Below are 20,844 nucleotides of genomic sequence, written 5' to 3'. Positions count from 1 at the left end.
TGACCCCCTCGGACCCCCTCGGACCCCCTCTGACCCCCTCGGACCCCCCCGGACCCCCTCTGACCCCCACCCCCCTCCGCTTAACTCGACATTAACTCGCCTCCTTGTTCGATGTCAGAGTCGGTGAGGTGCGTGAGGGAGAAGCTGGCGATGTTGGCCGGGGAGATGGAGAAGCGGGAGTAGTTGGAGCTGGTCCAGCTGGGCTCCGGCGCCCGGCCGGGGGGGGGAGGGGAGAAGTAGCGTGAGGCAGCCGACGGGGAGGCGCTCTTGGACACGGACAGGTCGTTGGCCGCCTTGGACAGGAAGGAGGGCTCCGGGGAAGAGAAATCGTCATCCCACTCAAACCCACCACCTGCGGATGGAAGGGGACACCTGTTTCAACACCTTCCGGTTCAACCACAATTGGATTTGGTCCAATCGCTAATGAAATACAAGTTCACAATATAGCGCACAGCCTTAAAGATAAAAAAAACCTATCCCAATTCCGTGTTTAAAATGGAAGAGTTCCCATTCAAGTACTAAACAGCAAACATACAATTTGTTGACTGAATCTGTACATTCAACCATAAGTCACTAGGTTTCGGGTTTCATGAACTTAGTTCCGCCCTAATGATCACCAGAAGACATTTGGGCCGTATCGTTCTTACCTTCTTCGTCTGTGGAGCTTTCAGAGTTGAACCTGTTCAGGTAGCTGGCGGTGGGTGCCGGGCTGCTGAACTCCGACACCTGGCTGTTGGAGCCTGAGGAGTGGTCTCCCAGCTCCTTGGTGGGGGTCTCCTGAAGAGTGAAAGTAAATCAAATCAGTCAGTCTAATGACCCACACCGTGTTTTACCAGATCTACATCTGTGGTAAGGATGTCGGACTGTGACCGTTTACCAACAACTGTAAATCCCAATTTATTTATTTTTAATTTGTTTATTTCCAAAAACCATCGTTTTCAATTTATATCCGCAACCGACATCAGTTGGATGTGTTGTACGTGTGAGAGGGGATTCTGTACCTGGTCGAAGAGGTAAACCGTGACATCATCAAAGAAGGACACCGCTCTCCTGGCGCTGTCGGCTTCGCTGCCTCCTGGCGACGGGGTCTGGGGTTTGGCCGTGACGTCCAGGGAGGCGGGCTTCAGCAGACTCCTGAGGCTCCTCGCCCTGGTGTCGTCAGAGACAATAACCGGCACCGGGTGCACCGTGTCGTCCTCGCTGTCGGAGCTGGAGCTGTGCAGCCGGTACGCCCGCATGTCGTCGTCCGAGTCGTCGCTGTTCTCGTCCTCCTCGTCCGCGTCCATCCCGTCTTCCTGCCCGGCCAGGCCTGCGCCGTCGCGTCTGCCCAGGTACCGCCCCTCCATGTCATGCTCCTTCAGCTTGGGGACCTCGCTGGCGTAGGTCCTGGTTAGCTTAGCGTGAACCATGTTCTCAGGCAAGGGTTTAGCGGAGGTAGTAGCAGGCGGTGGAGAGGTTACCTCTGAAGGTCCGCTGAACTCAGGGAAGGACTCCAGCCTATCAGGGGAGGACTCCAGGCTATCAGGGAAGGACTCCAGCCTATCCATTTCTGCCTCGTTGCCGTCAATGGACACAGGCACCTCCTTCTCCCAGTCCTCCTCAGTGGTGAGGACCAGCTCTGGCAAACCGCTGCCTCCCAGGGGAAGAGGTGTGGCTTCCTCCACTCCGACATCAACCAGGGGTTCAGCTTCCTCCACTCCAACATCAACCAGGGGTTCAGTCACTACAAGAGACTCCTGCTGTGAACCAGTAGAGGACTCCAGCTGCTCCTCCTCTGAAACTTCAGGTAGAAGAGATGGAGATGGAGATGGACCCCCCATGGCACTGCTGACCTCCCGGCTGGGTAAGCTCCTCAGCCAGGCCGACGCCTCGGCAGAGCTTCCCCCATTGGTCTCCTCAGACTTCTTGTCAGGCTCTGACTCGTTGTCAGAGAAGTAGGCAGAGTCTCGGTAGTTGCCGCCCATGAAAGGTTCCTCGCCAGGGGCTGCGGGCTCTTGCTGCTGACTGTCGCTGTTCTCCTCCTCCTGGGCGTCCAGCAGACTTTCCACCGCCGACACAATGATTTCTGGAGGAACCAACGTGGTAGCTGCTGCAGGCTCCTCTTCCTCCTCCTCCTCCTCCTCCTCTGCCTTTTCCGGGACGCTCACCCCGTTTTCCTCTGGGGAAAGATCTTTGACGATGGGCTGAGAGTTCCACTCTGGAGACTCTAGGTTCTCTGTCTCATAGCCACTGTCGGCTGTTTTGTAGGGGGGCTGAAGTTTATGAGGGGCTGCCGGGGTGTTCAGGTCCTCTACCGGTCCTCCCAGCCGGTGAATGTCCAGAGAGTCCAGAGAATCCGGCGTCTCTGCAGAGTTCTCCACGGTAGGCAGAGATGTGGAGACGCTGTCTTCCAATAGGCTGTCCTGGCTGATCTGGTCCATAGAGGGACCCAAGACCATCAGAGAGGACTTGTCCTGAAACGCTCCATCGTCAATGAAGGGCTCATCGTGTTCGGAGAGAACAGTTTCCTTTTCTACCTCTGCATCGTCAGCGAAATCACTCAGCAAATCGTCACATGTCAGGCCCTCAGAGCAGCCATTGTCAACAGCATCCACATCGTCATGAGCTGGGGAGGATGCCTCACTTTGCAGGTCGGTGAATTCTTCGATTGCTACAGACTGAACGCTTTCCGTTGAGGCTCCGAGGCAGTCTTCAAGGCTGGGGGGTTTGGCATCTGTGCACAGAGGTTCTGTAGTGGCACTTTCAGAGAGCGTGGGGGACTGATGGATATTAGCTGGACCAACAGGGACCTCAGCCCTCTCCGAGGTAGAGTCAAAAGCGGAGTCGATCCCAGTGTCAGAGGAAATCAGCAGACCCAAGTCCTCACTGGAGGAGCCATTTCTTACTGGCAGCTGGTTGCTACAGACTTCTCCTGTAACCACCGTATTCAAAGGCACCAGTGTTGCATTTTCTAACACAGGCTGCAGGAAATCCCCCAAAGCTGGACTAGTGACGTCTAAATGTTCCTCTATTGGGGGGGTGTGGCTCTCTACAGGTTTCAGTGGGCTCTCTGCTATGTTCAAGCTATCTAAGTTCTCAAGGTTGTCCCAAGAGCTCATTTTGAAGCTGGTTTCTGGTGCGTGGGCAAAACCAGGATCAAGGAGGTCACCTGATAAACCCGAGCTCTCCTTTATAAGGCTCTTCTCTTTGAGGAACATGAAGTTGTCGGCTAATTTCTCAGTGTTCAGAAGCCTCATCATATCTGGGGTCTCCTCCTCCTCCAGAGAGTCCTCAATGCTGATGGCGTCTGAACGCTCCCCTAAAAAAGAATCCTCAAAGCTCTTCTCCGTGCCCTGGGCGTCTCCCTCGACAGACGCCCCCCTCTGGGAACCGTTTCCGTTGAGTTCCGGGAGCTCCATGAACCCCCGTCTCCAGGAGTGAGAGTCCTCCATTTTGGAGTCGCCTTCGCTGAAGATATTGTTGTTGTAGGGGCTCTCGTGTTCGCTGGACGACCAGATGTGGCTGTCCTGCAAGAACGAGTCCTTGGAGTCGATGCTGCGGTGGAAGAAATCGGCGTCGGTGCTGGACTCGTCGAGACGGACGTCCTGGAGGACGACAAACTCTTGCCTGTCTGATTCTGTGTCCGCATCTTCCGGGCCGCTGTTCTCCTTGGCCCGGTCTACCGTGCTCTCCCCTTGCTCTTCCAACTGGATGTAATACTCGTTCCCACTGGCAGGCTTGTGGGCATCAAACACCGGCAGGACCCCAGGGACACCGGTCGGTTTGTTCCCGTTCTCGGTGCCTCCCGGTCTGGACGCGGGGTCGGGGAAGTGGGCCTGGATGTCCTCACTGGGCACAGGGAAGAACATGCTGTGGTAGTTGAGGGTGGTGTCCATGGCGGAGCGGCCGTGGCTGCTGTCGTAGTGGTCGTGCTTGGCCGCCTCCCACACATACTCGAAGCTGAGGCCCCGGCTGGTCTCGGTGACGGTGAGCACCTCGTCGATCTCGGGCCGCAGGACGTCGTCGGCGAACTGCTCCAGGATGGGGAAGGAGGAGTGGCTGACCGTGGTCTGCCGAGCGGTGGGGTTGGGCTTGAGGGTGTCCCAGCGCTGCTCAAAATCATCCTCCACGTCCTTCTGGCCCTGCATGCGCAGGTAGGTGAGCAGCCGGTGGACCTCCTCGGCTGTGGCCCGCTTGTCTGGAGCCAGCCAGCAGAATTGTAGCACCTCATACCTGCAGACAAGGAAAAGATCGGATGCGTTACTCTTAGAATCAAGTGCATACAAACACAAACACACTGGGTGAATGAGAAACCATGGAATTGCTTCATGAAGATCATATAGATCATGTACTTTATCTTAAAGGTTGTGATTTACTGTGATGTCTTCAAGGTTATGATTAAAGACAGACTCACCATCTGTCAGAGTATGGAAGCTCCAGCTGTGGTTTGAAAAGTTTGATTTGCTGTTCCCTGATGACATGGTTCAGAACCTCCCGGTCAGACAGGTCTGGGTAGGGCTGGGCCGCGCTCTCAAAGAGCTCCCACAGAGTCACTCCCAATGCCCTGTGAACAGGACACATGCAGAAGCAGAGTTAAATGGCTTGTTGAGGGATACATAGAAGAAGCAAAACTAGTCTACCTGTCAATGCATAGCAATTAAACCGATGTGTAGTTAAAACTTTAAAAATATATATATTATAATAATAATACATTATTTTAGATCTTAACTGAAGATGCTGGTAGACATTTTACATCTTAACTGAAGATGCTGGTAGACATTTTAGATCTTAACTGAAGATGCTGGTAGACATTTTACATCTTAACTGAAGATGCTGGTAGACATTTTAGATCTTAACTGAAGATGCTGGTAGACATTTTAGATCTTAACTGAAGATGCTGGTAGACATTTTAGATCTTAACTGAAGATGCTGGTAGACATTTTAGATCTTAACTGAAGATGCTGGTAGACATTTTTTTCCTGACGTTTAGCAAATGGCTGGCTGTGTTCACAGTTCAGCTAATGAGTGTTAGCTCGCTGTTTAGTTAAACTGTAATGCAACCCTAACCCTAGTATATCTAACCCTAACCCTAGTATATCTAACCCTAACCATAACCCTAAACCTAACCATAACCCTAGTATATCTAACCCTAACCCTAGTATATCTAACCCTAACCCTAGTATATCTAACCCTAACCCTAGTATATCTAACCCTAACCATAACCAAAGTATATATAACCCTAACCCTAGTATATCTAACCCTAACCATAACCAAAGTATATCTAACCCTAACCCTAGTATATCTAACCCTAACCCTAGTATATCTAACCCTAACCCTAGTATATCTAACCCTAACCCTAGTATATCTAACCCTAACCCAGCCAGTTAGCTAGTAAGTGGGTGCATTTACTGTACTGTACTGTAGCTACAGTTGGGTGCATTTACTGTACCATAGTGGTAAAAATGCAAGTTTAAAAATGTAGATGAATCTGACAACTGTCAGTTGACCAATATTAATTTTTTTATCAAAACAGGTGCTAAAATATAAATATTCACAAAATGAAAGAGGATCTGCTGGTTACATAAGCATATTCTGACAACTTAACATATCCTTATTCAAGGGAAAAAGTGATCTTGTAATCAGAGCTTCCTTATGTAAGCCTCTGATTTACAGCACTAAGACACACGGGACTGAGACACGGGACCCGCAAGGGGGGGGGGGGGTGCAGGGGAGGGGAGGGGCTGGGGGGTGCAGGGGCTGGGGGGGTACAGGGGAGGGGCTGGGGGGTGCAGGGGAGGAGCTGGGGGGTGCAGGGGAGGAGCTGGGGGGTACAAGGGAGGGGCTGGGGGGTACAGTGTCTCTTTCTCCTCAGAAGTCAGCGTGAGCCGCCAGGAGGATTTACGGCCAGTAGACTGGGCATCAGCAGAGAGAGCTCATTTTCAAAGGAGCCCTTTTTTCCCTGCATCCCAGCAACAGAATCCACTGTGGTTCACTGGGGTATTTCATCTCATTTGTTCCACAAAGCCAAATCTGACTAAACAAACACCCGACACCTGACAAACTGAAATAATGCCATGTTGATATTCAAGGCAGTCGGCTTCCCTTAACCTCAGATGAGTTTCCTTGGTGGTTGGTCAAAAGGAGTGATTTAAACTTCAATGGCTGGGGTCAATCTAATTCCTTACTGTTCCCTTGTGCTATAATGTAAATGCAATCTACTATCACTGTTCTATCATTAGCTCTTCTTCAGAACCTTCCATAGAGATGCAGTGAGCACAGCCTGGGGTGGTCCAGTGGTCTAGCACCATGGCCTGGGGTGGTCCAGTGGTCTGGTACCATGGCCTGGGGTGGTCCAGTGGTCCGGCACCATGGCCTGGGGTGGTCCAGTGGTCCGGCACCATGGCCTGGGGTGGTCCAGTGGTCTGGGTTAGGGTTAGGGTTAGGGTTAAGAAAAAGACATGCAGTGAGCAGGTGCAGCAGGTGCCGCGGGTGCCGCGGTACGCACCACACGTTGCCAGGCTTGGTCTGCTCCATGGTGACGACGCCCCTGTGGCGTTCGCCCACCAGCTCCGGGGCCAGCCAGCGGAGCGGGGCAGAGAGGTCCTCCTCCGTGATGATGTAATCCTCCTGTGAAGGGAGCAGGGAGCAGAGTCAGGCCTGGAGCATACATGTGCACACGCATGTGCTGCATGTACAGCCAGCTTATAGGTATTGTTATTATTAGCTTTTTTTTATTGTGTTTATATTGTTGACTATTGCTGATTGTCTGTGGTGTTGTTTCATTACACTGAACACCCTGAATCCCTTTGAATGACAAATAAACCTTTGAATTGAGCTGAAGAAGGATGTTTCTGACGCCTCGTAACACATCGCAGGTAAAAACGTTATCTGGCTTCTCGTGTGTCGGTAACACGCTCAGATTAGTTCATGGATAATGAAACCATAGCAACGTTGCCAGAGAGGCAGAACGCAGAAGCCGGGAGGTTTTCCAAACGGTTTCGGATCCTTGCTCTGAGTGGGTGCGAAGTAAAAGGTTTTGGCAACCCCTGCCAGTTTTTAAAGGAGCCAGAATGTGTGTATGAGGCCTAAGACACACAGAAGGGCTTAGAAACACACACACACACACACACACACACACACACACACACACACACACACACACACACAATTCCAAATCACATTGCAGGAACTCCAAAAATAACTCGAGGGTACAGCAAATCCTACAGCAAACATGCATTTAGTTCACAAGCGTACACACAGCTGTTGTTGCTTCATATACAGTAGACACACACACACACACACAGAGCTGCAGCAGAGGCCAGCCATGTGTGTGGGGTTTCACTCTGGTCAGGTCTTAACTCTTCACTGCGTTCTGCCAGGGGTCAAAGGCCAACAGGATACTGGAGAACATTTCTACATCCTCTCTGCTGACTCAGTCAGTTTATGTTCCAAAACTGAGAACTGCCACTGTCACAGTTCTGGAGAGGATCTGATGGAGAATGAGGAGGAGGCAAAGTCCGTACCTTGTATCTGTAGGGGCCAATCCCATAGTCTCCCACTTTGACGGTCAGGTCTGCGGTCAGGTAGCAGTTCCTCAGGGCCAGGTCACTGTGACAGGGAGAGAGGGGGGCGATGGGGCGGAAATGTGAGCGATCAAAACACGTTTTTTTTCTTCTATTAGATGGTGTGGTGTGTGGGGCGCTTAATGGCGTAGCACACTAATGCGCACACCACGTAATCACAAGGTTCCTGGTTCGATTCCGGCCCTCGACACGTCTTGCATGTCATCCCTCCTCTCTCTCTCCCATCCTTCCTGTCAACCTCTACTGTTTCTATCCCAATAAAGCAGAAATGCCCTAAAAACATATTTAAAAAAACAGATGGTGTGGTATGGTCCTAACACTGATTTAGGGGACACATGGTGTGTTGAGGGCAGACATCGCTCTGAGCCAATAGAAAAGACACGCGCCTGAAACAGTGAAAAGAAATCCCTCCGGTTGAGTCGATCAAGGACAGCGCTGACAGAAAGGCTGTGTCTGTTTAGACTAAACACACTTTTGTTGTGGCTGAACAACAACACCAAAGCGGGTGTGAGTGTGTACACCAAACAGCTGTGTCTGAGGACACGCCCCCTCGCAGACGTAAACACCCTGAGGCCTCGGTCATTATGCCATTGGACGAGCTGAACAGAATGTTGCAGGCGCAGGAAGAGCTGCCTTAGATTGACTTGGTGCTGCTCTTGTGTGGTGATTCACTCATGAACATCATCCTTGTATGAGGAAAACAGCAAGTCAAAATACCTATACGTTCACCTCGGGATAGGAGGTAAATCAAGAAGGCAGGATCTCAGGAGAGTCCCAGTTTTTACTGGGCTCAAAGGTAAACCAGAGGTTGAGGACCCCTTTTGCCTGCCTATAAAACCGACACAGATAACGTGTGGCCAGTGGTCTCTAGGATATCGTCATGGGTTAATGGGATGGGTCGGACTCCCACCAACAGGGACTCTCACTACGAGGGGGGGGGGGGGGGTTCACTACGGGGGGATTCTGCGGTCGTTTCTGCTCTCCCCCTGGCAACAAAATCACAGATGCTGGAGTTTTTCCCGACTCACTCACACAGCACCAGGATATTGTTCCCAGGGAGAAACACTGGCTGGGGGGGGCACAGAGGAGAGGCCAGGGGAGACGACGACGACGGGGGGGGGGGGGGCGTACGGGGAGCACTGGGGACAGATGGTGGCTCATTCAGACCGGGACCCTCATGGAGGGGCAGGCTACGGTTTCCTCTTGGCCCCGCCACATTCCCTGCACACCAGTTCCAAGTGTGCATCTCCTCAACCCCCCCCCCCCTCCCAATCCGTCCGTGGACTTCGCTGACACTAGTGGTCTCGCTCTGCACACCCTGGAGGTACTGTCAGGCCTCCTGAAACCTCTGCAAGATAAATGGAGAGATATTTTAAACTCCCCTGTCCTCTCCCTGCCACTGGCAAATGGGCGTGAGTACAGTACCACCGGAGGGTCACAGGGGACCGGGTCCAAGATCCTCTCCCTACAAGGCTAATATTTGGTGTGCGACGGACCTCCCGCGCACCACTGTGGCGTGAGAACTGTTTGGTGCATTATCTGCATTATCTGCCAGCGTGTCTTAGGACTCTTGACCTCATTTGGCTGTGAAGGATTGCTCAAGTCAAAATAGAGCAGACCTACAAGGTTGAAACTAAGACATTCTACAACAAAAAGTGGAGAGAATAAAAGTCAGCTGGGTGGGAAAGTGGAGAAAGGAAAGTGTGTCGATGTAAAAACTGTGATGTAAAAAAGATTCTTAAGTCAAGTGGGACGACAGGCAGGAGGAGGAAACAAGCAGGAGGAGGAAACAAATCGGCAAAACTAACTCAAATAAGTTTGACAAGTGCAATTCATTAAGTGGGCCTCTGATAAAAATAACCCTTCCAAGACATCAAATTGTCAAAGTGAGCATTTCTTTTAAAGTCTGCAGCTGTCACTATTTTAGTTACAAACCGGGGCTGCGTCACGCACGCACATGAACACACACACACACACCCTTCTCATCCACTGCCCCCTATGCTATTTTTCCCTGCGTGTGTGTAATGGAAGCCTGCAGTCCTCCCCGGCTGTGGTCGCTGCAGCCCGCCACAAGGCCAGGCTCGGACCAGAGCTCTGACCCGGTCCTGACTCACACCACCCCTGGTCCGCATGGCCCCGCCCCCCGTTAAGGCCCCCCACCCCTGTGGGAGTGACCAGAAGAGTGCCCGACTGTAAATCAACTTTGCGAACCCCAAAGAAAAGCAAGGCAGTATTTATTTTATGACGGCCATTACGTCCCCGCAGGGGGTACCTCATAATATCATTGGGGTTCTTTTGAGTTGTAACATGGATAAAAACCGCCCAATATGAGGCTATCCTTTTACACACAAAGAGCAGAGTCATCATATCCCTCTGACGGCTGTCAGGCGACACCGTGGCAATGCTGGTGAGCTGTGTAATAGGAGCCCTTTGGGATTATTCTGAGCATTCAAAACAGAGCCCATGAGCTGAGCGCCTCATGTAAGAGCCCCCCCTTACCCCAACTGCCCCCCGCCCTCCTCCCCCTCCTCCCCCCTTCCTTACTTTCCTGTCACTATCCAATAAAAATAAAATATCATAGTGGGGGGAAAAAAGAACTTTGCAGGTCACTCAAAACAGGGAGCGCGGCTAAACCGTGGACCCAGGTCAGCGCTGACGTCTGTACGTGGAGGCGGAGCAGAAGTGCTACCTGTGCAGGAAGTTGTGTTTGTGGAGGTGAGTGACACCGGCAGCGATTTCACAGGCCATCTTCTGCAGCTGCAGCAGCTCAGCGTTCCTGAACATCCAGTCCTGCTGAGAGAGGTAGCTCCGGAGGTCTCCCTGCACACACACGAACACACACACACACACACACAGTTAGCCTTATGGCAAAAAAAATAAAAAATCACTATGTTCCTTACATTCTCTTTTGTCAATGTTAATAAGAAACAACATAACATCTTAAAAGGAGTTTTTGTTTTGTAACCAATATCTGAACATGCATTGTCCGGAACACACCACAGGGGGGCAGTAGACTCTATGCTCTACTCCATCAGCCTCAGCCCAGCAGGTTTTACTGCTGATGGGGGGAGTGGACCAAATAAGGGAAAGTTGTTTAATAGGCCCATACGCTGTGTCACGGCGATTTAAAAATAAAAAAATCGCTGCTCTGACAAGGGCGATGGATCCGTGTCGTCCTGCGAGGTCAGGTGTCAGGTTTCTGGACTCACGGTCCAAAGCTCAGTTTGGGAGAGGAGAAGAGAGTGGGAGCAGAGGAGAGGAGAGGAAAACAGGAGGGGAGACTAGTCCAAGAGTCTGGGAAAATAGAACCAGGTCAAATCTAAATACCCCCCCCCCCCCACCCCCCCAAGTGAGGGAGGTGACAAGATGTAACTGATGCCTTTGATGGCACGGTTGTGCAATCGCTAGGAGTCTGAGGACAATAGACTAAGAGATGAGGAAAAAGTGTTTCTCTCTGGATTTAGATCAGTGACGGGTATCAGAGTCTGGGATGACTCAGCGGAGAGGCTCCTAAGGGAATCGGGGGTTTGTGTTACACAATTGTCTCAGCTGTGGTTAGGTTCAGATACCCCGAGCAGGATGCAAATCTCTAAGGATTGCAGAGACGATAAGAGGCTTCTCCTCAAACAACAATATGCGGCCTAATGTTAGAGAAAAATATGATATCTAAGATGTTATCTGTGATAACTCCGAGAACTGCTCACCCTTAAGCTTGCGTACCCTAATTGCTTACCCCAAAGAATTTCATTACATGGTATCCTGTATATTGTGTAAATGACCGTTACAATTTTGATTTGAATGTCTTACTCATTCTGAGCACACAGACCACAAAGAGAGACTAAGCAACACACTTCTTGTGACAGTAAGCCACAGCTTAAGAGATGGAACCCGACAGATTGTGGACAGAATCGTATCCTGTCAATCTTCAGCCTGAGATCATAGCCTTTCCTCAACAGGACAGCAGACACACCCCTACCCCTCCGATCCATACGGTATGTTGACTGACTCCTCAGCTGAAAGCCATTGAAACAGAGCCCTGGTCTAAAGTGAGTGGGGTAAGAGAAGACCCAGGTATGGGGACTTTAAGGATCATGTTCGCCACAGTGGGTGCACTCCGGAGGGTCCCGTGTCGTCTACAGCGAGAGAGGGGCTCCGTGTGGAATGCGCCGGTGAAAACACAAGCACTCGGCAGGGTCCTGTAATATATGGGCAGCTTTCGGTAAAACTGTCAAACCACATGAGTCAAAGTTATTGAGCAGGGCCGTGTTTACCGAGGGCTCACGTTTCCCTGAGACAAACAAACAACAAGCCGCTTGGACCAACCTGGCTTACGTCACCGCCAGTAAATCTTGTTTTTCCCAACCACGCTTTTCCCGAAACCGTACACAAACGTTTCTGAGAATGGGGATTCAGAGAAGACCTATATAAAACCTATGGTAAGCGATACGGTACGGTTGTCTGATCGGTGAGGAATGTGCTGCAGTCAGCTATAGCCGGGAGTCCCACTGTAGTAAAATAACTGTACACAATCAGCGCCCCGACCGAAGCTATTTTAAAACGTCTTGGCACGAACGCAAACGTATTAAAATAGTTTGTCCGACACCCCATTGAAAGAAGTAAGTACTTCACTGAGTGAAAAATCAAACCGGCGTCCGGTTCGACCGCCACCATTGCGACACCCCTGTCGAAGAGTGTCAACAAAGACGTTTGTCGACAACGGTGTAGTCGCTACACGTTAGCAACGACAGCTGCTGACCGTCCCTTCCCGTTCCTTCCCCTCACCGAAAGGTAGCTGAAGGGGGAGCAATTCTGCCCCCCCTTCCTTGTATGAGTGTACAGTATTATTAAATCCTCATTTGATTCATTTATTTGACCGTTCTTGCACTAAATCAGCACAGCAATTCTTTGCATCTAGTGTTAATTAAATTACTTGGGAGCCAGATTATTAATATTAAGATATGCTTTGCCAAATTTCCTTGCCAAAACCTTCACGTGGCAACTGCTGTTCTAATCAGGCCTCCATCGCTACTGTCAAGGGTTTGCTTGTGTGAGGAACCAGTCACCAGAGGAGCTGTGACCACTGACAGTGTGGAAACACAACTCTATTGTCCCTGGGTGGAAAGGCTGACGGTGTCTGTGTGAACTCAGCACTTGTTCTGGCTTCCTGACGAATGTCCTTCCCATTGTCCCCATGGAAGCAGATACAGAGACAAAAGCATGTACAGCACTCTGCTGTATTCTCGATGTGCGAGCAGGACTGAGATCAAACTGAGCTCTGCCCTTGTTACATAATCACATTCAGACATGAGTTAATGAGTTAGAATGAGTTATTCGCAGAGTAATGGCTAACAAGGCAAGTAATTATACGAGGGCACAAGTGAGAACATTATCCACCAGATAGATACGAGGACAGAACATAGAGAACATAATTCTCATAAAGCTAATAGACAGAAAACCAGTACAATCGTCTGTAATAACTGTAATATTTCTAACAGGCAGGATGAGATAATCCAATGGCCGTTTTCAATACTACAGCTTGCAATAGTGTGGTGTGCAAACCATTTCTACACTCTTAAACCCTGGTTGAATAATCCCGTTCTCTCAGAAAACATTGTTCAGGATAAGGAACAACACAAATCACGCTGTAGATTTAGATGTCGTGCTTTTTTTGTTGTTGCACAGTTCAGCGTTTCGCAGAAGCAAAACGGAGCCCGTCGTCAACGACTGATCGTGGTTACCCCCCTGCATGATGTCAAACACCTGCCCAAGATAACATACTACTCCCTGGGGCGTAAAGCTGACGAGACATCCCTGTCGTCCGTTTTAACCACCTCCAGAGAGCCAGAGGGCTGTAGCCATAGTTCCTAACCCCTGAACCAGAGGGACCAGAGACCAGGAGCCTCTAGACCCACCGGGAGCCTCTAGACCCGTCGGGAGGCCCAGAGGACAGCAGCCTCTAGACCCATCGGGAGGCCCAGAGGACAGCAGCCTCTAGACCCATCGGGAGGCCCAGAGGACAGCAGAGGCTGTCACTCAGTCACACACCAGCTGGCATTCTGCAGCCTGCTCCTGTTCCCTCGGATGGCCACATTTTTGAGTCAGAGTTACAAAGAGTTACTGGTGACAGAAAAACAACCGTCAATCACAGGCCTGTCGTCCTGTGTGTGTGTGTGTGTGTGTGTGTGTGTGTGTGTGTGTGAGAGAGAGAAGTGATGCCACAGCACCGCATGGTGAACAGGTATTTGGGGTCCAATTCGTTCAGCGTGGCAAAGTTTCCTGTTACATGTATAGAGGTGTTGAACATTTAGCGTAGCGATTAATGGCGTCTCATAAAAGTCTCTGTGGGTTTTCATGAATAACTTCCATGCAAATGTCGTGAAGTTTTAAAAAGGGTTTGTCATTTAATCTTTGACATCTTTAAAAGGGGAACAACTGTGAATTTGGAAAATGTGCCTTAACGAGTGGAGGACTGTCAGCTTGTGCACCTCTCTCTCTCACCCCCCCTTCACTCACCCCCCCAACCACCCCTCACTCACCCCCCCCCCCGACCCCCCCTCCCCCTCTCACCCCCCCCCCCCCCCCTCACTCACTCACCCCCCCAACCACCCCTCACTCACACCCCCCCCAACCCTCTCACCCCCCCCCCCTCCACTCACTCACCCCCCCTCTCACTCACTCAACCACCCCTCACTCACTCACCCCCCCTCTCACTCACTCACCCCCCCCTCTCACTCACTGGGAGTGACTCTGGCTGACTGGCTGGGAGTGACTCTGGCTGGCTGGCTGGCTGGCTGGCTGGCTGGGGGAGACTCTGGCTGGCTGGCTGGGAGTGACTCTGGCTGGCTGGGAGTGACTCTGGCTGGCTGGCTGGGAGTGACTCTGGCTGGCTGGCTGGGAGTGACTCTGGCTGGCTGGCTGGCTGGCTGGCTGGGGGAGACTCTGGCTGGCTGGCTGGGAGTGACTCTGGCTGGCTGGGAGTGACTCTGGCTGGCTGGGAGTGACTCTGGCTGGCTGGCTGGCTGGCTGGCTGGCTGGGGGAGACTCTGGCTGGCTGGCTGGCTGGCTGGCTGGGGGAGACTCTGGCTGGCTGGCTGGGAGTGACTCTGGCTGGCTGGCTGGGAGTGACTCTGGCTGGCTGGCTGGCTGGCTGGCTGCTCTCTGGGGTCCCGCTGCGTTGGGTGCTGGGCAGTGTGCCTGATGCCTTCGGTGGGTTATCAAAGGAGCCGCTGTTCTGTTTCTTTTTTTTAAATTTACATCTGGGGATGAGGGGGGGGATCTGGGGATGAGGGGGGGGGGATCTGGGGATGAGGGGGGGTGGATCTGGGGATGAGGGGGGGGGGATCTGGGGATGAGGGGGGGTGGATCTGGGGATGAGGGGGGGCTGTCCTGGGGCAGGGGGGAGGGGGATCTGGGGACAGGGGAGACTGTCCTGGAGCAGAAGGGGGAGGGATCTGGGGACAGGGGAGGCTGTCCTGGAGCAGAGGGGAGGGAGGGATCTGGGGACAGGGAAGACTGTCCTGGAGCAGTGGGGGGAGGGGAGGCTGTCCTGGAACAGAGGGGAGGGGGATCTGGGGACAGGGAAGACTGTCCTGGAGCAGAGGGGAGGGGGATCTGGGGACAGGGGGGACTGTCCTGGAGCAGAAGGGGGAGGGATCTGGGGACAGGGGAGGCTGTCCTGGAACAGAGGGGAGGGAGGGATCTGGGGACAGGGGAGACTGTCCTGGGGCCGAGGGAGGAGGGGGGGTTCTGGGGACGGGGGAGACTGTCCTGGGGCCGAGGGAGGAGGGGGGGTTCTGGGGACGGGGACGAGGGTTGATCTGGGGCGGGGGGAGGCTGTCCAGCTCTACTGTAACGGTTTATCTTGTGCCAAGAGACTCCCCGAGTGTCAGAATGAGCAAGGCTGTTAAGTGTGCTACTGGGCTTCTGTCACAAATTATCAATCAAAGGGGACTGCTCATCTTCCCATGGCTCAGCTGGTGTGTGCAGAGGACAGCTGTGCATGCAGAGCTGTGGGGACACGAAATTACTTTTTGCTGTTGAATGGCAGTCCTGAGAGGGACACGCACCCGGAAATACTCAAACAAACTATTAATGGACCGAACCATTCTTCATTCAGGCCAAACCACTGATGAGTCAAGCCATGTTCCATGGGATAGACCTTCAGGAACAGCAGAATGGCAGAGCCTGGCTGGATTAATCTGATGATACTGACAATCTACTCATTTCAACACGGCCAGCTCTTGCCTGAGTCTGGCGGTCTCAGCAGAGCAGTGGTAAAGGCAAAGAGGAAATACCAGATATCCTAAATGTAGTGGCAGCCCCAAAAATATCTGAAGACTTTTTAAGACCAGTTTAATTCAACTCTGGCTTGTGGAAGGGCTGCACCTACACACACACACCTACACGCGCACACACACACCTACACCTGGGAGTGTTGCACTACCCAGCCGATTTATAGTAGTTAGACCAGAGCTAGGGTCACTTGAGGGCTCCCGCAAGCACACGCGCGCACACACACACACACACACACACACACACACACACACACACACACACACACACACACACACACACACACACACACACACACACACACGCAGCAGGGTAAGAGCGGAAGCGCTGCCATGGCTGAATCAGAACGGCCCCCCATGCCCCAGGCCCCCCATGCCTTCTTTACAGCCTGTCACCCCGAAACAGACTCAGCGGTAACAGACACCAGCACGGGGGGGCTGGAGACCCCCCCCCCACGAGAGAAACATTCAAACCCCCAAACTAATCCTTTAAGACAGGCAAGACTCCAAGAGCAGGGGACAGATCTTATCAACAGGGATATCTTATATTCTCCTCGGACACACAGACACACAGACACACACACACACACACACACACACACACACACAAAAACAGGGCGTCGTTTCCTATGTTTCGCCGTCGTGGCGATAAAATGCCCAAGCGCAGCGAGACGTAACAGAGTCACGGAGGGGGGAACGGGGAGGGGGGGGGGGGGGGGGACCTGAGAGGGGTCCGTCCGCTGAGACCTGCCGTGTGGCCCGGGCAGGCTTGGCACGGCAGCGGGACACCCCCAGAATAGAAATAAAGCAGCAGCCGCGATGGACCCCTTTGACGGAGCAGAGCAAGAGCAGAAAAGAGCCCCCCCCATAACTGAAGATGGGGGAGAGCAGCCCCCCCCCCCCCCCCCCCGATAACTGAAGATGGGGGAGAGCAGCCCCCCCCCCCCCCCCCGATAACTGATAACTGAAGACAGGGGAGAGCAGCCCCCCCCCCCCCGATAACTGAAGACGGGTGGGACGGCTAATTCGGGCGCTGGTGTTTGAACCGGAGGAGGAGGGGGGGGGGGGGGGGCTGCTCTCCCCCGTCTTCAGTTATCACTGTCTCTATCCCAATAAAGCAGAAATGCCCTCAAAACATACTTAAAGAAATAAACAGACAGGAAGGGGCCTCTAATTCTCTCCTTTCACTGTTCAATAACGTAACGATAACGCCGTATGAAAAACGCATCGGCGTCTGAACCAATCAACGGCCTCGTACCATAAGAGAAGAACGATATTGACTTTGAACACGGCCCCTGTACGAACGATCAACGCCTTAAACGGCCGTGGAGTGAGAGACAGAGGAAAGAGTAAAGAGTAAAGAGTGAGAGACAGAGTAAAGAGTAAAGAGTGAGAGACAGAGTAAAGAGTAAAGAGTGAGAGACAGAGGAAAGAGTAAAGAGTGAGACAGAGTAAAGAGTAAAGAGTGAGAGACAGAGTAAAGAGTAAAGAGTGAGAGACAGAGTAAAGAGTAAAGAGTAAAGAGTGAGACAGAGTAAAGAGTAAAGAGTGAGAGACAGAGTAAAGAGTAAAGAGTGAGACAGAGTAAAGAGTAAAGAGTGAGACAGAGTAAAGAGTGAGAGACAGAGTAAAGAGTAAAGAGTGAGAGACAGAGTAAAGAGTAAAGAGTGAGAGACAGAGTAAAGAGTAAAGAGTAAAGAGTGAGAGACAGAGTAAAGAGTAAAGAGTGTAGATCAGCTCAGCTCACCATCTCACAGTACTCAAAGACCAGCAGGAAGGGGATGGCCTCGACGCACTGGCCCAGACACTGCAGGATGTTGGGGTGCTGCAGAACTCTGAGGGCAGAAACCACAAACAGCCATTAAACACAGAACACAAACAGTCAACTGTTGGAATGTGGTTATTTTTGCACACACATCCCTTCCCCCCCACCCCCACCACCCCCGGGAGGGAGAAGGGGAGTCTTGGGAGTTGTAGGAATTGACTCAAATGGGCAATTTGGGACATCAGGACTGATCCAGGCATTCAAAGGGAGATATCTGGGGGGGGGGACGATGGAGGAGAACATCTGCTCTGGAAATGTGGTGGCTTCCACTGAAAGCCTTCCAGATCTTCAATATATGAACAGCCAAGCTAAAACCTACCCTAAATTAATCTCCTATGTTTTGGATATTTTCAGACTGCCATCAAACCACTGAGTCCAAGCTGTTTGTCTTTGCCCATCAGGATAACTGTTTTTTTTTTTTTCTTTTTTTTTTTTTTTTACAAAGACATTTTAACTCCTTCAGTGCCGAAGGTGAATAAAGTCGCCCCAAATCGTCAACCTTCCAGAGGGCCAAGGGTGACCTTATTCACCCAAAATGCATCAATGATGATGCTCAATTTTGTAGCCAATCAGAGTGTTGTTGCTAGGTAAACAGCACATAGAACACTTGGAACACTCCAGGTGGTGAGCGTTCTGGAACACTCTGGGTGGTGAGTGAACTCTTTGGCTCTTGGTGAGTTAAGGAGAAATGTTAATCTAAATAAAACAACGTCCCTCTGGTGTTCCCTCTGGGCTGGTGGGGCATCTGTGCCTCTCACCTGTAGGGGTCTTCTCTCACCTGTAGGGGTCTCCGTGCTGGAGGAAGTCGTTCTGCTCCTTGGCGCTAGCGTTAGCCTTTAGCTCCTTGACCACCACCCTGGCGGCACCGGGGTCTGTGTAGAGCTCACTGAGGAGGACCTGCCACCGCACACACACACACACACACACACGGAAAAAAACACACATTATTTATTATTATTATTATTGGGGGCGTAGTGAAATGTACTGGGGAAGCTCAGGGCACTGTTCTGGGACCTGCCAAAACACTCCCAGTCAGCTGAAACCAGCCAAGCGGGATGGGATGTCTTCCTAAAAACAAGATGGAGGGGGAGGGGAAGGCCAAGGCCCAGGGGGGTGGAGGGGGAGGGGAAGGCCCAGGCCCCAGGGGGGTGGAGGGGGAGGGGAAGGCCCAGGCCCGGGGGGGTGGAGGGGGAGGGGAGGGGGAGGCCGAGGCCCGGGGGGGTGGAGGGGGAGGGGAGGGGGAGGCCGAGGCCCGGGGGGGTGGAGGCGCGAGGGACCCAGGTTCTAAACCCACACTTTTAAAAGTCTCTCAGGAGCAGTGTGCATGCGCCACAACATCACTCACACTAAACTCTCCTGCACACTATCAGGTTATCTTGGTACAGTAGCTTTACCTCTCCCCCCCTCTCTCCCCCTCCCCCCCTCTCTCTCCTCTCTCTCTCTCCCCCCCTCTCTCTCTCCTCTCTCTCTCTCTCTCCCCCTCTCTCTCCTCTCTCTCCCCCCCCTCTCTCTCCTCCTCTCTCCTCTCTCTCCCTCTCCCCCCCCCTATCTCTCCTCCCCTCCCTCCCTCTCTCTCTCCCCCCCTCCTTATTTTTCTCTCTGTAGTGCCTTTCCCCTCGTTCTCTCTCCGTGGTGCGTGTTCCCTCTCTGTGGTGCGTGTTCTCTCTCTGTGTAGGACAGGGGCAGAGCAGGGAGGATGCAGGGGAACCACACTGGAGGCTGGAGCTAATTCAGTCCTGTTCAGACTGTTAAATAAAAAATGAGGTGAGCAGCTGTCTGCTTCTTTCTCTCTGTTTTGTAGGTCCATCCTCGACACTGTATTCTATTGCAGGGAAATACAATAAAAAAAAAAAGATATATAATAATCGGCATTGGTTAGAATCCGGCCCCTGCCCGGCTGACATACCCTCCCTCCTCCTTACCGTCCTGCCATTCTCCACTCACACTATTTACCTTGAGGGGTACGGTTCAGGTTCGGGTTAGGGTAGGGTTCGGGTTAGGGTAGGGTTAGGGTTAGGGTACGGTTCGGGTTAGGGTAGGGTTAGGGTACGGTTCGGGTTAGGGTATGGGTTCGGGTTGGGTCAGGGCTAAGGGTAGGGTCAGGGTTAGGTTAGGGTTCGGGTTGGGTCAGGTCTAAGGGTAGGGTCGTCCCAGGGTTAGAGGGTTATAGGGTTATATACATTGAGAAGGCTCTTACCTTGCCAAACCAGCCATTGCCGATCTCCTGGATGTAGCTGAGGCTGTGTCGGGCCATCTGTGAGCCAGCGGTGGTCTCTGTTTAGGCCAACAAAGGTAAAACACAGAGTTCAGCGAGTGACAGGGTCTGGGCTCTCGTTCACTGCATGATGGAGACAGACCAAAGCATCGCGGCCACCGTGGGCCAGGGCACGGCATCCATGTTCCTTGGTGGTGTGTAAGTGGAGGCTAATTGGTTAGGTTTTTTATTTATTTATTTATTTTTATCTCTGGAGAGATGAGAGGGATGAGAGAGATGAGAGGGATGAGAGGGATGAGAGGGATCAGGGGGATGAGGGATCAGGGGGATGAGAGGGGTGAGAGGGATGAGAGGGATGAGGGGGATGAGAGGGATGAGGGGGATGAGAGGGATGAGAGGGATGAGGGGGATGAGAGGGATGAGGGGGATGAGAGGGATGAGAGGGATGAGAGGGATGAGAGGGATGAGAGGGATGAGAGGGATGAGAGGGATGAGGGGGATGAGGGGGATGAGAGGGATGAGAGGGATCAGGGGGATGAGGGGTATGAGAGGGATGAGGGGGATGAGAGGGATGAGAGGGATCAGGGGGATGAGAGAGGTGAGGGGGATGAGAGGGATCAGGGGGATGAGGGGTATGAGGGGGATGAGGGGGATGAGAGGGATGAGAGGGATGAGGGGGATGAGAGGGATAGTTTAGTGACAAAGGCAGTACAGGTCTAGTGGTGACGGTTGTCTAAACACCATTGGTGTCTTTCAGGATATATATATATTTATTTATTATTTATTTTATTATTTTAACAGTTTTATTATTGTTATCGTTTATATTTGACCTATGATCCTTGTTACATTCTGTTGATGTTGTAGGGTTAGGGTTAGGGGTTAGGGGTTAGGGTTAGGGGTTAGGGTTAGGGGTTAGGGGTTGGGGTTAGGGGTTAGGGGTTAGCTGCTCTG

At 52.1% G+C, this 20,844-nt stretch overlaps 1 protein-coding gene across 1 annotated transcript in view; it reads right to left on the bottom strand.

Moving 5' to 3' along the window:
• The window catches only part of lmtk2 (lemur tyrosine kinase 2), a 38,814-nt gene that overhangs the window by 3,289 nt on the left and 14,681 nt on the right, over positions 1-20,844 (bottom strand). Inside the window, exons 4-13 of the mRNA XM_083677845.1 lie at positions 19,876-19,952; positions 18,457-18,575; positions 17,601-17,688; positions 10,252-10,382; positions 7,503-7,587; positions 6,485-6,606; positions 4,394-4,543; positions 1,002-4,212; positions 648-777; positions 97-352 (exon numbers count right to left, since the gene is read on the bottom strand). Coding sequence (XP_083533971.1) covers positions 97-352; positions 648-777; positions 1,002-4,212; positions 4,394-4,543; positions 6,485-6,606; positions 7,503-7,587; positions 10,252-10,382; positions 17,601-17,688; positions 18,457-18,575; positions 19,876-19,952 — 4,369 coding nt within the window. The remainder of the gene's footprint in view (positions 1-96; positions 353-647; positions 778-1,001; positions 4,213-4,393; positions 4,544-6,484; positions 6,607-7,502; positions 7,588-10,251; positions 10,383-17,600; positions 17,689-18,456; positions 18,576-19,875; positions 19,953-20,844) is intronic.

This window comes from Argentina silus, assembly GCF_951799395.1.
Source record: "Argentina silus genome assembly, chromosome: 9".
NCBI classification, from domain to species: Eukaryota; Metazoa; Chordata; class Actinopteri; order Argentiniformes; family Argentinidae; genus Argentina; species Argentina silus.
This window is presented reverse-complemented; position numbering and strand designations above follow the sequence as displayed.